General features: G+C 43.4%; 1 protein-coding gene across 1 annotated transcript; it reads left to right on the forward strand.

Moving 5' to 3' along the window:
* Window positions 1-1242: 1242 nt before the first annotated feature.
* LOC133118276 (coiled-coil domain-containing protein 6-like) lies at window positions 1243-16916 on the forward strand. The gene is made up of 9 exons (XM_061228134.1): window positions 1243-1591; window positions 4938-5087; window positions 6319-6447; window positions 7153-7256; window positions 7690-7850; window positions 8464-8620; window positions 9518-9618; window positions 9937-10058; window positions 13904-16916. Exons 1-9 carry the CDS (start codon window positions 1331-1333, stop codon window positions 14075-14077), a joined length of 1359 nt encoding a protein of 452 aa, XP_061084118.1. The 5' UTR covers window positions 1243-1330; the 3' UTR covers window positions 14078-16916.
* The last annotated feature ends 252 nt before the right edge of the window (window positions 16917-17168 follow it).

Genomic DNA, 17168 nt, shown 5'->3' on the forward strand with positions numbered 1-17168 from the left:
CCCATTTTCTGCTGTATCTTGAGTTGCATTAAACAGTGTAGCACATTGTGGCGTAAACATCACCCTTGGTATCCATTGTAATTGCTCCTACTTTTCCCATAAAATCCCCAACAGCATAATCACATTGTTTTACTCATTGATCCTAATGTGAAAAAAAATAAAATCCAAAATAGTTTTAATAAATAAACTTTCCCCCAATGCTTCTGACAAAGAACAAGACCTTAAAAGAACCAGTGCAATGAAAAACCGGAGACTTTGTGTTCAGGAAAGGAAAGGTGTAGCAAAAGGTAACTTTATTTTCTATTGTTTTAGACTTCTGCTTCTTAGATCTCAAACCACTCCTGTAGAAAAAATAGATAATATTGAACACGTATGCATGTCTGAAATGCATGCACAAGAAATGTTCAGAAATATTTCAGCCATTTAGAGGAAGTGAAACATGTCCTTTTCAGAAAAGCAGTTGGGTGCCCAGCAGTCTTTGATAGAAAATGGCATTGATGTTGTGTAAAACAACAGTATGGTGTAACATTACATTCGTGAAGGTCTGCTGTCTGTTTGCACCTGGTTTACATCCCTTTTCCCCCAGTGGTATGCTAATAGTTACAGTACCGCACAAACATTTATTTAAAGCACATATTACACCAATGTATTAGGCATGTTTTCAACAAGCGTTTTCCGCTTTTGCATAATTTAGCCCTGGAGAACAGAGGACACTCTGAAGAGAAATGTGCCCTAGTTGGTACATTTCAACATGAAATATGTATGCTCCTATATTAATGTATCGTACAAGGCTCAATAATCATTAATACGAATAATTAGTCATCATTAATAATGCTGTCTAATCAGTGCTTTAGGTTATGCACAAGCAAAGGAAAAACGGCAACAAATGAAAACATGCATAATATGCAGTTTGTAACAATGCATCTATTTTATCGGAGCATTCTCAATACAGATTAGACAACACCCACACAATCTTAGGTGTACAAGTGACAGCAGATGCACTGTATTATACAATATGTATTACGGTATATGTATTCGTTGATGTATTCATGTTCATGTCTTTACGTTAGCTGCATATCGTTTTCCAACACTTTCCAAAATTTCTAAGTTTTATAATAGTACTTAGATGGCTCTTTCAGGAGCCTGCGCTGTGTAGGCATTTTTCTTGCCTTTAGTAACTTGCGAAACCCAATTTCCTTTTCTGGCACATGATGGCGCTGCTTCTTTAGTGGGAGTGTTCCTTGAAATGATTAGCAAGAGGGGTCGCTCCGTGTGACATTCCACGTTTCTCTCACCACAGCCCAAATCATAGCTGGCCCTCAAGTGTTCAATGATGGCGGACAGTGCGAGCGAAAGTGATACTGATGGAGCGGGGAGCACCACGACCGCCCCGCAGTCGACTACGCCTTCTTCAAATTCTAGCAAGCCAGGCATAGTCATTTCCCCGTTTCGACTGGAGGAGTTAACGAACCGACTAGCCTCGCTGCAGCAAGAGAACAAAGTGCTTAAAATCGAGCTAGAAACGTTCAAACTGAAGTGCAAAGCACTGCAGGAGGAGAACCGGGATCTGCGTAAAGCTAGCGTCACCATCGTGAGTAGCCTACTACCTGCTTAACGTTAGCTAGCATTGGTAGGCTGTGTCATGTGGGTCCAGAACACTTACTTAACGTTAGCTAACAGTTTATCGATGACTTTAATATATAACTATGTGTTATTTTCATTATGCAACTCGCTGGTTGACTTGCTGTCTGGCTACCAAAGCGAAATATAGTCTGCAAAATACATAGCTGGCGCTATCGTTCCAGCGAAATGTTTGTCGGTGGTCGTAGCATTGCTAACATTACTTAGCTTGTTGGCTAGCTACATTATTCAAAAGACCAGTCAAAACAATATGTCAGTATAGGAATTCTGAGCTAAATGCAGTAAAATACTAGCTATCTATCTAGATAAGGAATTTCTAGCATAATGACCATTAAGTTAGCTGTCTTGCTAGTTGGTTAGCTAATGTTGCTTGGGCCTTGTTCATGCAAAGCAAGCTAGCAGCTTGGCAAGTCCTGCCAGATCGGTGAAGCATGGTGGTCCAAAATCATGCCGAGTGAAAAACGCGTCTAGTTTACGGGTTGGCACACCTTGTATAGTAGCCAATGTTGGCTAACTTGTTTGTCATTTTTAATGGCATAGCCTACGTCTTTTCTCAAATCTTTTCAGTCACTGGCTTGACATCTTCTTTCCCATAGCTGGCCACAGTCGCAATGAATATAGCGTTAGCATTTAGCTGGCAGTACAATTCTTCCTGGGAAGTTAGGGTCCCAAGATATTTGTCATTCGCTGTTCCACGGCGTTTGTGTAATTCTGAGGTGATCCAGCTAATCCGCAAAATGTTACTGGTCTGCACTGACTTGTGTACTGACAGAGAAACATCTCCAACTTCTCTCTCCTGTCTTGCTGGTACTTGCCTAGCTAGCGAATTTAGCAATCTTAGCTAAGGATTCGGTGTTGCATGGGTATCTTTGGCATTCAATATAATGACATTTGGTGTGTTTACGATAACCTAATGCTGTGCAATAAAATGTATATTGTAATGCATCCAAGATAAGCGACCCCCCTCCCCAATTCGGAAATAGTAATTTACAGCTTGCTAGCTAGGTGTTACGGTTAGGTCAGATGGAGGTATGACATGTTGTATATGATCTTCATGGAACACTCATTGATCTGACGCAGACAATGACGCAGAAATGCCATGTCTTTCGTGAGTCAACCGACCCTGAAACAAAATTGGACACTGAATGAATTTTGCAGCTTTCTGGAGGTGTCTGTCTGGGGATACTTTTCTATAGACGTTTATGACGTTATATGACGTATCAAGCGAGTTTGCTGTACCCCCTGTGTTCTGCAAAACATGCACGACCCTTCCGTCCCTGTCAGCTGATCGTAATTCTTTGTTGGCAGACACTGCTGCTTTTGTGGAGTGATTTTGCTGACTGAGGATGTGCCTGCCTGCGGTATTTTCTTAAAACTGAATTACTGCAATATACAGTAGGCATGTTTAACATGCAGTCTTCTAAAAGCAGGCCCACTTCACACTTTTACTAAACACCACACTCTTAGTACTTAACCGTTTTTCAAATGCTTTTCTCAAAATTGGTTTTACTTTCAGTCCCACAATAATCCTTCCTTTTGTACCTAATCCAAAATGATTCATGAAAAACATGGATCAAGTTAATCTTTTTGTGCCCTTTTTAAACATCTGTACTTTTATATGCATTGATGAAACTGAATGTTTAACACTTGCCCTGAACCACAGAGACAATTCCACATCTGTATGCATTGCACTGTACACTTGTGATCACTATTTACCTTCTTGTTGCATAGCTTTGCATGCGGTGAAGGTGAAAGCAAATGACAAATGTTTTGCAGAACCAAAGGCAAACTGCATGCCTTTACTGATGCAGTTCAATATCAGCAGATGGTATTATGTGAGTGTGTTCACCCCCCAAACCCTGCCTGTGCCAAGACCCCTATTTGGAGCCACCTTATGGCAGCCTGTAAGTGCTGGGCCGTTGATGGGTTGCACAGTGTGAATTGGATTGGGTTCTGTTACTGGAATTTGTATAGACGTTCATGGTGAATGGAAGTATGATTGTGTCTGGCTGTCATTGGCAGAATGTAAAGTATCTGCAAATGCACTTGTGTAATATAACAATGGCTTATGTGAACCCCCATTCACCGTTTGATACTGGTCTTCTCTCAACATGGGATACTGTATCACTGAAGTGTCCAGTCTGCTGAAAGGTCTTTAAGGCAGTGGAAAGGCCAATGGAAGTTCCTTGCCCTGCATTGCACTGCACAGAAAGTCATTTGGGAGCCAGTACTTTTCTGTGCTTGCCAATTGGCTAACACAGAAATACATTTATTTAGCCTTTGACCTTCAGGGGAACTTCCATATTTGTTTGGATCATATGGCCTACACTGCAGTTGCGTATGCAGCGAAGGGAGTTTTATTAAACACTTTCCTGGCTCACTCTGACACATTTACAGAAATGTTACATAAACATTTAAACTGTTAAATATACCAATTAATTAAATCATGTTGTTCATTGTCTACTCACCTCCCTGCACAGTAGTGTGATGAAAAAGTTGTCATGTTGTTCATAACGAATAGGTTGACCTGTCCGTTGTCACCCTCCCTGAGGAGGGGATGGCCATTTTATGAATATAGAAACCAGTACCATTATTTTTTATTAATTTTTTCAGCTGGTATTTTTAGTTACTTTCTAGATCCAGAAAGTTCTTGGACCATTGGTGGTCATTTGTAGACTATATTATGTATTGTGAAATTTACATGACATTTAAATTTTAACCGTTTTGTGGAGCGATCGTTTAGTCGGCTGCCAGTCAGAAGTAAAGTCAAAATGAGCGTCCCCGGTTGCCTTGTCAAACAGCTCCTGTTTATAAATGACTTGCATTAATCAGTGTCGATTTTCTTTTTCATGCATTTGAAATAAGAAGGCACACGTCTTTAGCCTGTTGTCTAACAACCACTTCAAATGCATGACAACAGTGACTGCGCCCAATCTGAGAGAATGCAGTCTTTAAGAAACAATCGCAGTCTGAGAAACGGGCTTTTGGCTTCATTCTTGAATTCAACTGGCCAAGATGCCTTCTGTTGGGGTGCGTGAGAAACAATATCAAATCAGAACCCATCTGACTTGATGATTCAAGGAAAACAAGAAGATGTTTAGAAGGAAGCTGATGCCGCGATTGCATAAACTGTAAGTGATACATTTAAGTAACGTCAGGCGTCATTGCATAAGGGGTTGGTTTGAGCGGAGCTACATTTCGATGATGTAACGCGCTCTGTAGAAAACGTAGACCGACGTTGTAATGGAGGCCGTTGGCATGTCATGCCACTCTGACATTTTGACTTTGATTTGCAGCAAGCCAGGGCAGAGCAAGAGGAGGAGTTCATCAGCAACACCCTGTTCAAGAAGATCCAGGCCCTGCAGAAAGAGAAGGAGACCCTCGCTGTCAATTATGAAAAGGAAGAGGAGTTCCTCACTAATGAACTCTCCCGAAAACTTATGCAAGTAAGTGTCACTGGATAGCAGCCGGCGGCGTGTTTTTACGTGGAGTGTTGGGTAAGGCGGCGAGTAGGAGGGATATGAGTGGAGTGTTTGTGTTCCAGGTTGAATAAGGATTGCTATATCTTCACCACTGTGCTTGGATGACTATTAACAGGAAATGACAGCCTCTATGAAATACCAATATGCTTTCAGTCGATTATTAACTAGAAATTTGCCCGAGGTTGTCAAGCCCTTTGAAATGGGTCATATCATTCTGATGTGAATGATCTTTACAGTTACATACACCTGGCCTGGGAGTTGGAAACTTTGAGCCCTAATGAAGGCTCTTTTCTACTTCAGGACGTGCGTGTTATTTATGCGCCTGAATTGAATAAAACCAGGGAATTTGTTCTGAATGGAGTCTTAAAATGTACAATTTTGACTCGTGGTGAGTCACGACTTCCTTCTGACATGGCGTCTAAAGAGAATGGTATGAATTGCTGTTTTTTGTCACTTGATTTACACAAAATGGCGGACCTGAATTGACTTTGCACATATTTCCATAAGCCCCAGAGCTCGACACCCATGTGAAATAGAAGTATTTGCATTCGCACTTTCCTCAAGCATAGTTAAAGTTTATACTCAAATTTCCAAAGCAAGTGAATCAAGTTGACAAAGGACTGCATTCAGGTTTGGGCTTGGAGGCGTATTTTTTCCTGGCTGTATTTTGTGATAAACACGCTTCCGTTGATGCCTGGAGCTCTTTCTTGTTTTGAATACTGAAATGAACGTGCAGTCTGTGGGAGTATGGTCATCTCTCAGTACTTGGTGCCTACAGGATAGTACTGACTGTTGAGTGATCATGTGTAAGACCCGAACGGTGTGCTGAGTATTCTCTGTGGCCTGTCCACTTGACTGATCACACGGTAAAATGTTGGTGTTAGTTCAATTCTTACGGTGTGCATTTGTTCCCTGTTGTACTCGTGTGCACACACTGTGAGAGTTGAATTGTCGCTGAACATTTTACTGTGCAATGCTACCTTCCCCTGAAGGAAGCGCAGAGTCCAGTCCAGTTGCTCTGATAATGTTTTTGCTGATATGATGGTGAAAATATCAAACGCATGCTAAATGTTCCCAATGCAGCCTGCAGGTAATGCCTTTGAGAGTGTAATTATTAACTAATTATTGTGTGTGTGTGTGTGTGTGTGTGTGTGTGTGTGTGTGTGTGTGTGTGCACCTGGCCTCTCCCTCCCAGCTGCAGCATGAGAAGGCAGAGCTGGAGCAGCACTTGGAGCAGGAGCAGGAGTTCCAGGTCAACAAGCTGATGAAGAAGATCAAGAAGCTGGAGAACGACACCATCTCCAAGCAGCTCACGCTGGAGCAGGTAGAGCCCCCTGACCTCGGTCTATACCATCTCCAAGCAGCTCACGCTGGAGCAGGTAGAGCCCCCTGACCTCGGTCTATACCATCTCCAAGCAGCTCACGCTGGAGCCGGTAGAGCCCCCTGACCTCGGTCTATACCATCTCCAAGCAGCTCACGCTGGAGCAGGTAGAGCCCCCTGACCTCGGTCTATACCATCTCCAAGCAGCTCACGCTGGAGCAGGTAGAGCCCCCTGACCTCGGTCAATACCATCTCCAAGCAGCTCACGCTGGAGCAGGTAGAGCCCCCTGACCTCGGTCTATACCATCTCCAAGCAGCTCACGCTGGAGCCGGTAGAGCCCCCTGACCTCGGTCTATACCATCTCCAAGCAGCTCACGCTGGAGCAGATATCTCATGGTGGGCCGGTGATCACATGACTCCAATTGAGTACTGTCACATGGTTTGGGTCTGGTTGGTGGAGCGTACAGGTGGGGCCTCTGTCTGGCATTTGGAGTGCACAGGGGCAGCTACTCAGAACTGAGAATGTCAGCAATAGCCGTTCCAGACAAAGGTCAAACTCGGGGAAAGGCCATCCGTGTTTACCCTCCTGGGCAACTTTTCCCAAGCCGCTATCCCAAGGCCTCCTAAAACGAGCAGCCTGTGGCTCAGGAGATTGTGGTTTTATTTGACTGAGAATGGCTTTCCTCTCTGTGTTGTGTTTTTCTAGCTGAGGCGTGAGAAAATCGACCTTGAAAACACATTGGAGCAAGAACAAGAAGCACTAGTGAATCGCCTATGGAAGAGAATGGACAAACTGGAGGCAGAGAAAAGGTCAGGTTTTAATAATTGCAGCTATAGCGCCTCCCGAATTATCCGACACCCTCCTTTAATTTAATCCAGTTTGACGATACGTCAAAGTTTTAATGTAATGTCTGTGCAGTATTTTAATTGTATGTCCAAATTAGTTATCTTGGTGTGAGCTAGTACTACCCCATTGAGGCCAGTTATGCAGCAGTTTGTCATATGTCAAAAACGTGTAGATTACATTTTTTGTATTCAGATGAATTTATACTGTTCTATTCACTAAATAAAGTCTGTTTTTGAATGTGGGGTACTCTAAGAAAGGATAGTGAAAGGTAATTCCTAAAGATACATTTATCTTTATAATGTTTAGTATGTTTTGAGTCGGGAGAATGTTGCTCCAAAATATAATACAAAGTCCAGTTTTGATGATATTTTATTTTGTCTGGCCCGTTGAATGCAGAATTCTACAGGAGAAGCTGGACCAGCCCCTGTCAGCCCCTCCGTCTCCACGGGATATCTCCATGGAGATCGACTCCCCAGAGAACATGATGAGGCACATCCGCTTCCTGAAGAACGAGGTGGAGAGGCTGAAGAAGAACCTGCGCATCACCGAGCTCCAGCGTGAGTGCCCCAAACGCCCCAAACGCCCCAAACGCCCCACTTTGCGCAGGCCCGCGGTAGGCCAGGGACACTGCCTGAGAAAAAACAAAACTAAATGGAATCAAGTTTATTCAACACCCACGGTGAAATCAATGGATGAAAAGGTGTTAAGACTTTTCTGATGAGATATTGATTCTAGCCACTAGAGGGCAGTATTGCTCAAGTATATTTTTGAAACATACCAGCAGGACCTCATATTTCATTTTACCCAGTTTAGCAGCACCAGATTAGCAGGACCCCAGAAAGCATGTTACCCCAAGCAGCGCGTCTCCTGTAAGGCGTGTTGCCCACAGTAACAGCCCAGATCAGTGCGTATCCTGTAAGGCGTGTTGCCCACAGTAACAGCCCCGATCAGTACGTCTCCTGTAAGGCGTGTTGCCCACAGTAACAGCCCAGATCAGTGCGTCTCCTGTAAGGCGTGTTGCCCACAGTAACAGCCCAGATCAGCGCGTCTCCTGTAAGGCGTGTTGCCCACAGTAACAGCCCAGATCAGCGCGTCTCCTGTAAGGCGTGTCGCCCACAGTAACAGCCCAGATCAGGCGTGTTGCCCACAGGCTCTGTGCTCTCCCCTCAGACACGGAGAAGCGGGCGCAGTACATCGAGGAGGAGCGGCACATGCGGGAGGAGAACATCCGGCTGCAGAGGAAGCTGCAGAGGGAGATGGAGCGGAGGGAGGCGCTCTGCCGCCAGCTGTCCGAGAGCGAGTCCAGCCTGGAGATGGACGACGAGAGGTAGAGCCCCAAAAACACCGCTAACAAAACAACCTGGCTCTCTGCGACACTGCCTAGCTTTCCCTTAAAACACCGCTAACAAAACAACCAGGCTCTCTGTGACTCTGCCTAGCTTTCCCTTAAAACACCGCTAACAAAACAACCTGGCTCTCTGTGACTCTGCCTAGCTTTCCCTTAAAACACCGCTAACAAAACAACCTGGCTCTCTGTGACTCTGCTTAGCTTTCCCTTAAAACACCGCTAACAAAACAACCTGGCTCTCTGTGACTCTGCCTAGCTTTCCCTTAAAACACTGCTAACACAACAACCAGGCTCTCTGTGACCCTGCCTAGCTTTCCCTTAAAACACCGCTAACACAACAACCAGGCTCTCTGTGACACTGCCTAGCTTTCCCTTAAAATACCGCTAACACAACAACCAGGCTCTCTGTGACACTGCCTAGCTTTCCCTTAACCCTGTGAGACAAATATGTGACCAGACTGTTCTTAACTGCTGACTGTGTTTGCAGCAAACCTATACTGTTGAATGTTTTTAAATGAGCATTCCATTTAGTTTGCCTCCAACACCTTTTTAATACAAACAGATACGACTCAGATCTAACAATCCTAGCTTGCTGATTAGTGGCTTATCTGAGATTTATTTTTAATGTTATGTTTGTATAATGATTAAAGTGCATTGCAACAGCCGGAGGATTGGCAACTTGTTCTGTCAGCGTCTTGCCCGTTGGCAGCCATTTTAAATTGTTGCGCATTTACCTTTTCACACTGTTGCCATTAGTAGTAATGAATAGTAATGAACAGAAAAAAGTTCTAAAACACTGACTTAGGGGAAAAACCATTCCTACTTCATGGGTTCATTTCAAGTGAGCAAATTGACCTTTTGACCTTTGTTTGACAGGTATTTTAATGAGATGTCTGCACAAGGACTCCGTCCCCGCACCGTGTCCAGCCCCATACCGTACACACCATCGCCCAGCTCCAGCAGGCCCATATCCCCCGGTACGTATGAGCATCAGGCAGCCACCAGCGTTCCTGAATGTACCCAATCCTTCATGGTAACATGGTAGGAGGATGGGGTACTTAAGGCTTAATAGTAATCGGCAAACTCATTTTCTCCCGGAACTGTGTTGTGTTCTGATTGGGTTTTGGGTTAAGCGGGCACAGTCTGATTGGGTTTTCTTTTAAGCAGGGGACAGTCCGATTGGGTTTCGGGTTAATCTGGGACAGTCTGATTGGGTTTTGGGTTAAACGGGGATAGTCTGATTGGGTTTTGGGTTAAACAGGGATAGTCTGATTGGTTGTGTCTCCCTCCTCCAGGCCTGTCGTACGCGAGTCACACGGTGGGGTTCACTCCCCCGGCGACCCTGACCAGAGCCGGCATGTCCTACTACAACACCCCCGGCCTGCACGTGCACGTAGGCTCGTCCCACGGAGTCGCGGTGAGTCCTGCTGCGGCTGAATGAGGGTTTAACCATGCACGCACGCACACACGGGCCTCTACAGTGTGAGCGTTTCACTCGCGTTTGCGAGTGGAAATTGTCATGTGCGAGTGAAACAAAATGACTGCTCGCACGCGTGCGAGTGGGATTTTTCTTTAATTCTTTTTTTTTTACGTTAAAACATTAACGGTACTTCAACAACGCACATACACTTTGGGAAATTGTGCATTTTCACACAATCATAATGCTGGTTTAAAAACCCTCACCTCTCAAAAAGTCCCAAAATACGTTCCCGCGCAGCTCGCGCATCATTCAACTACTGTAGCAGCGCTGTCCTGCCAAAACAGAGAGCTGTAGCCTCGCCTAGGATGAGCTGATTTTCACAATGAAAAAAAGCATAGCGAGACAGAATACAGAGTTGGAAAAGGAGGATGAGAGTGCAGGGCCCTCCTTGTCCAAGAAACGGAGGTTTGAGTCTGGCAGTGACGATGCCGGTGATGATGAGTCAGTCAGAGAGAGCTCGGCCAGCGCTGATGTTGGTAGGGCATGTCGTCAATACAAATTTAATAAGGAATGGATAAAAGCTTTTTCCTGGCTCGAATACGATAAGGACAGAAAAGAAATGACATGTAAATATTGCAAAAAGGCTGGTAGTCAGCTAGCAGGCGCGACCATGTTCGTTAGCGGCAACCCACACTGCAAACGAGATGCTGTGGTTAAACACAGCGAAAGCAAGCGTCACTTACGTTGCAGAGATGCGTTCGTTAACACAACTCAGCCGAGTGCAAGCCCAATTCAATCAGCAGTCAAGAAACAAATTCATCATCAAAATGAAGATTGGCGCCGACAGTTAAAAATCTAATTCAACAACGCCTATTTAATCGCAAAAGAAGAGATACCATTCACAAAATTCTGTCCACTAATTCTGCTTCACAAAAAAAACTTGGTTGATATGTATGTATGTATGTATGTATGTATGTATGTATGTATGTATGTATGTGAGTGAGTGAGTGAGCGAGTGTGTGTGTGTGTGTGTGCGTGCGGGATGGGTTTTTGTGTTCAATGTTAAATTATTGTGCAACATTACAGTACAATAAAATGTTACTTTGACTGTGCCCCTAAATTTATTGACTGCGCCCCTAAATTTTTTTACTTAGGGGCACATGTGCCCCTAAAAATAAAAGTAAGTGTAGAGCCCTGACACACGCACACACACACATACATACATACTCATACACACTCACTCTCTCTCACACACACACACACACACACACACTCGCACGCACACACACACACGCACACACACACACTCTCATACACACACACACACACACTCATACTCGCGCGCACACACACACACGCACACACACACACTCTCATACACGCACACACTCATACTCGCGCACACACACACACACACACATACATACTCACACACACACACTTGCACACTCACACTCTCACACACACACACACATACACACACACGCGTACACGCACACACACTCGCACGCACACACACTCGCACGCACACACACTCGCACGCACACACACTCGCACGCACACACACTCGCACGCACACACACTCGCACGCACACACACTCTCGCACACACACACGCACGCATGACCTAACCTCCGCTGTCAGCAGTGTGGAGCTTCAGTGCTTACGGAGATCAGTACTAATGTGTAATGACTTCTCTACGATCGTTATCAAATTACAGAAACACTGCATTTATAAATTGAGTTTGAAGATCAGTGCAATAATTGGCAACAATTTATTTTTGACATTTTGTTAAAGAAATAATAATCATTACACCTCCCTATCAGAATTAGTTCATACCTACATAATTGAGCAAAAAATGCCAAAAGAACCCTTTATATTTAAGCACAGTGTTTTCATAATTTGTGCAATCCATCTGCGTGTGTGCGTGCGTGTTTTGGTATTCACCCTCATAACATTGTACCCCTTTTGGACAAGTTGAAATTCCACACCATTAAGAAGGTCATAGTTTAGTATCATGAATGCCTCAGTAATGGGTGAGGATTTGGTTTCACTATAAATGTGTATTTATGGGTGTGTAGCGTTTTATTATTGGATAACAAAATGGCGAGGCAGGGAAAACACGGCCTAATTTCACCTGTGGGGCATACGAGGGCAGGTCAGTCAGTAACGCGATTACCTCACAGGTTAGTGTGCGTGGAGGTCTGTTTGAACTACAGCGAGAAGCCGAGACCTCGGGACCGGGCTCATTCTGAACTAGTGGTCCCCCTCGTGTCAACTATGTTGACATAAATAAGCTGATAGCTGTCCTTAAAAAGAGATGACAGGAGTCTGCAACAAATGCAGTCTGCCAGTCTGTCTCAGGGCCTGCGGTTTTCTACAACAGTCTGTCGCTAGCCTTTAGAGACAGAGTGCTGTACGTTTGGCGAATTCACCTATTGTCAGTGTGTCGTCGATGAATGAGATGTACCATTTGTAGGCCTGGATTCAGTTTGTCGTTGGTGTCAATCACTATTTTTTACATATCAAAAAATGCCATATTTGATACCTTTTCGAGATGGCATTTTTGTTACAATTTGCGTTCTGTAATTGATTCTCTATATGCTATTTTCCACTGGGGCCGGATGTGACTATTCCACCAAGTATTCAAGTGTGATGACACATGCACAAGACCTTGAATGCGAAAGAGCCAGTTATTACAGGGGAAAGAAAATGTTGCATTTAATAACAAATCAAAGGAAAAATGTTGCCAATCCAGGTGATGGCTTCAGTGTGTTGGGTCAGGTTTCCTGTAATGCATTAATGGACCTTAAGCCATTCTGGCCCAGGTGTCCGTTGGCCTGCTAATGCTCCTGCTTTCAGTCGGTCATTAAAGCAGAGATGGATGTTTTTTTGAGTTTTAAATATTTAACTGCCTTATTGCTGAATCGTGTCTGCCACTTACTCCTGCTACAAATATTTTAATCATTCAAAATGGCCTCGCCTGCAGCCCATCAGAGGGGATAATAAGGTCTAATGTTTGGGTTGATGGTTGACAGTATTCGGTAGCTTGTTTTGTGAAAGTTTGCCTTCCTGCTCTTTGAAACAGTTTGACCTTCGAGGGGTCGTTGGTGTCAATCACTATTTTTTACATATCAAAAAATGCCATATTTGATACCTTTTCGAGATGGCATTTTTGTTACAATTTGCGTTCTGTAATTGATTCTCTATATGCTATTTTCCACTGGGGTCGGATGTGTCTATTCCACCAAGTATTCAAGTGTGATGACACATGCACAAGACCTTGCACACTGAATGCGAAAGAGCCAGTTATTACAGTATCAGTGTCAGAGGACATTGTAGGGTGTCTCTAGACTGTCTTTTTCTTCAAAATAATATGTTTGTGGGGGAAAGAAAATGTTGCATTTAATAACAAATCAAAGGAAAAATGTTGCCAATCCAGGTGATGGCTTCAGTTTGTGGGGTCAGGTTTCCTGTAATGCATTAATGGACCTTAAGCCATTCTGGCCCAGGTGTCCGTTGGCCTGCTAATGCTCCTGCTTTCAGTCGGTCATTAAAGCAGAGATGGATGTTTTTTTGAGTTTTAAATATTTAACTGCCTTATTGCTGAATCGTGTCTGCCACTTGCTCCTGCTACAAATATTTTAATCATTCAAAATGGCCTCACCTGCAGCCCATCAGAGGGGATAATAAGGTCTAATGTTTGGGTTGATGTTTGACAGTATTCGGTAGCTTGTTTTGTGCAAGTTTGCCTTCCTGCTCTTTGAAACAGTTGGGGCTCAGTAATGACTTGATTCTGTTTTTGTTTTTACTGAGTTTTTACCTTCGTCTGTTTTTCCACAGAGGCCCTCTCCGAGAAGAAGCAACAGCCCCGACAAATTCAAACGCCCGACGCCTCCCCCCTCCCCAAACACGCAGTCAATGGTTCAACCCGCTCCCCCACCCCCCCCACCTGTGCAGCCCATGGTCCTGTCCACGTCCCAGAACACTTCCCCCCTCCAGTCCTCCCAGCCATAGTGCATGCGCTGGGCTGCGTCGTCGCCCGCTAGCGGATTCAACAGGGCAAGTTCCCACAAGCCAAAGGCTTTCCCCCCAACCTGTCTGGTGTTGACTGTACTCGCACTGAGCTTCTGTAGGCTAGCTGTTAACTGTGTTGTAGATGTTTGTTTAGAATGCAGCCAGTGTTGTGGCCCTACGACACTTAAAAACAAAACAAAACAAAAACAAACAAAAAAAAGGAAAAAGAAAAAAAAAGAAATTTAACAGCATTTTCTCATCAGTGCTTACTGGAACTGTGCGTGTTGAATCTGTTTATTTTTTCTTTTTTCTTTTCTTTTTTTTATCGGTTTGAAGCATTTGCCACCAAAACAAATTATATTACAAAGATTTGTATGTTAAAGAAATTATATTGTCTAATGATGTCACACTCGGTTTTGGAAGACTTCGAGATTTTTGAAAAAGGGAACCTGGTAAGTGGTCAGGCGAGCGGAACTCCTGAAATGAGCGCGGATCTCTCCGGCACTGGTGCCCTGGCAGCACATTTTGTGTGCACGTGATTGGATGAACACTGGCGCTGATGCCACTGAGAACTACCAATGCCGGTTTGAACAATTCAGATGTACCATCTCCTCCCATCAAGCCTGGTTGTTTTAAATGACCTACAGTGTCATAACAGACTTTTCTTTGGTTAATAAATGGATTTAACTCAAATGGTACTGTTGGACAAAATGTAGTTGAATCTTGGTAATGGCTTGGAGGAAATTATTTTGACACTTTCTGCTTCTGAGAATTGCGTATTTAAAATGTAAAATTTGAAACTGGCTTTATATAGCTTCTGAAGATCTAAAAGAAGGGGCTGTTGGTTCAGCGACTGCTGGCCCATGCATGGCCGTCCAAAGCATATTGGGGAATGCCCAGCACGAAGTGGGAATGTTGTTCATTTGGGAATGGCCTGAAATGTCAGGGAGAGACCATACTCTTTACTGCATAAACATCTCGCTAAACTGGTTAGGCCCTGGCAGATTGGCTCAGTGCCTGACCAATACGCTCTTTTGTAAAAATGTGGGGTTCCCCCGGCCCATTTAAGGAACATTTATGTTAAAAAGAAGTGGAAAAGAATTTCCTCCATTTCTTTCGAGGGTTTAAGTGATTTGCTGGTAGTGTTTCACATTTAACCATGGGGAACCTAAAGGCATATTTACCTAAGAGCTGAGGTGACCCAAGCATTTTGATTAATTTTAAAAGGCTAGCAGCAGTCTTGAGTATTTGCATAACGTCACTGACCAGGTGGCTCTTGTATTGACTTTAAATTAATTTCAAGCATCTCTATGTTGCTACCACTGTGACTTCAACAAAATATATTACAAACCCCCTCCACAAAAGTAATGTTAAATACTGCTAGTTATCGGCTTGCCTATTGCAATAATAGCACTAGAGAGCATACCAGTTTGGCATTAGATCAAATATATATTTTAAGCTTTGTGAAAGCCGAAGTCATTCGAAAACAGTCAAATTTCTAAAACAAGTTGAGCTGTTAATTACCGTTGTGAAATTTTGCACTAATGCTGCTATCAGCTGTCACCTCTGCAGCTGTGGAGAAAATCAACAGGATGACGTTAAGCACTTGCATTTTCCTCAAACTGTTCTTTATAATATTTCTGGTGGAAATAATCAACTGGCTTTGCCAACATCCAGTACGAAAGCAGATACTTAACGCTGTTGCTGTACATTCCGCTTGGAAAAAATAAAAACCCTCTCATCCATCACTGGGCGACACACAACTGTGTAATATTGAGGCTCAAAAACACATAATCTGTACTTTTACCTTTTCTTCAATGATGATTTATTTCATGTGTGGCGAGCAAAATATTTGAGAGGATGTCTCAAAATAATGATTTCTGTGCATAATCTGTTTATTTGTGTTCCCAAGGCAACCCTTGTCACTCCAGGTTTTGTTTATTTTCTGTTGTATTTTTTGTCCTTGTACTTTTGTTGTAAGTATGCACATTTTCTTTCTCATTTAAAAAAAACACAGCGACAATCTGTGGTGTCAACCTACATTTCAGCATTTTACGAAGCCCATTTGCAAGAAATGTTTTTGGGTTTTGCATTTTTGGAGGTGTGTTTTTCTTCTATATTTTAGACTGTTGACAAATGAATGTAAAGTGTGCTCATGTTTTACTGCTATCATTTACGGAACGATCACCTTCAAGCCTTAACTCACTGTGGTATGGCTAAGTGTAAACATTATCTAATACCCCCCCCCCATCAAACAATGGACGCCTTAATCCATCTTCAGAGAAGACTTTGGTTGTAAAGGCTGCTAATCATTTATCTTTCTCAAATTAGAATTGAATTGAGCTTTGGTGTTAAACTGTCACTCGACATGCTGTGTAAAGACAGTGGTGAACAGGACTCCCGTCTAGTAGACCCTTATTGAAAGACTCTCCTGAGTACTGTTGCTCCGTTTTCATGGTAGCGCTTCCACTTTGGTACTACAAAGTCACACCTTAATTTCCATCTCGATAAAAACTTAAGACTAGGGATGGAATGTGGCTTGTTAAAGATTGTATTGTTTATTTTAGCAATATAATGGGTTGGGAAAAGTCCTTCAAATATTGTGCCAACACCCACCTTTCATGCATGGATATCGCACCAGCACTAAATACGGCATTCTGCTAGCACTTTTCTTTGAACGTATGAGAGGTGTTTTTTTGTTTGTTTTTTTGGGTTTTTTTGGGTCAGTTAACTGACCTCTCTGTATTACCCCGGGACAAACAAAAGTAACAGTATGTATGGTTAATTTAAATCATATTCCAAGTACACAAAGGAGATCTATTAAAATATTTGATGGGAACTGTAAGGCGTCAGTGAATGGTTTGTTAGTGAATGGTTTTCTATCTTGCATCCTTATCTGCTATAAAAAAATGTTTTATGTTTCAAGGTAAGAAACGGCTCTCCTGGAATTTGGGTGTGAAATGTTCAAAGCTAAACAGAGCTCAACTGCACTGGGCCTGTCTATTATTTTGCTATAACAATGAATGGGTAGCCAGTCACTGAACTTGGACTTTCTGGCAAAGCCAGAAGTTGAGACACAGTTGAGTGCGTC

Source organism: Conger conger, chromosome 18 (assembly GCF_963514075.1).
Source record: "Conger conger chromosome 18, fConCon1.1, whole genome shotgun sequence".
NCBI lineage: Eukaryota > Metazoa > Chordata > Actinopteri > Anguilliformes > Congridae > Conger > Conger conger.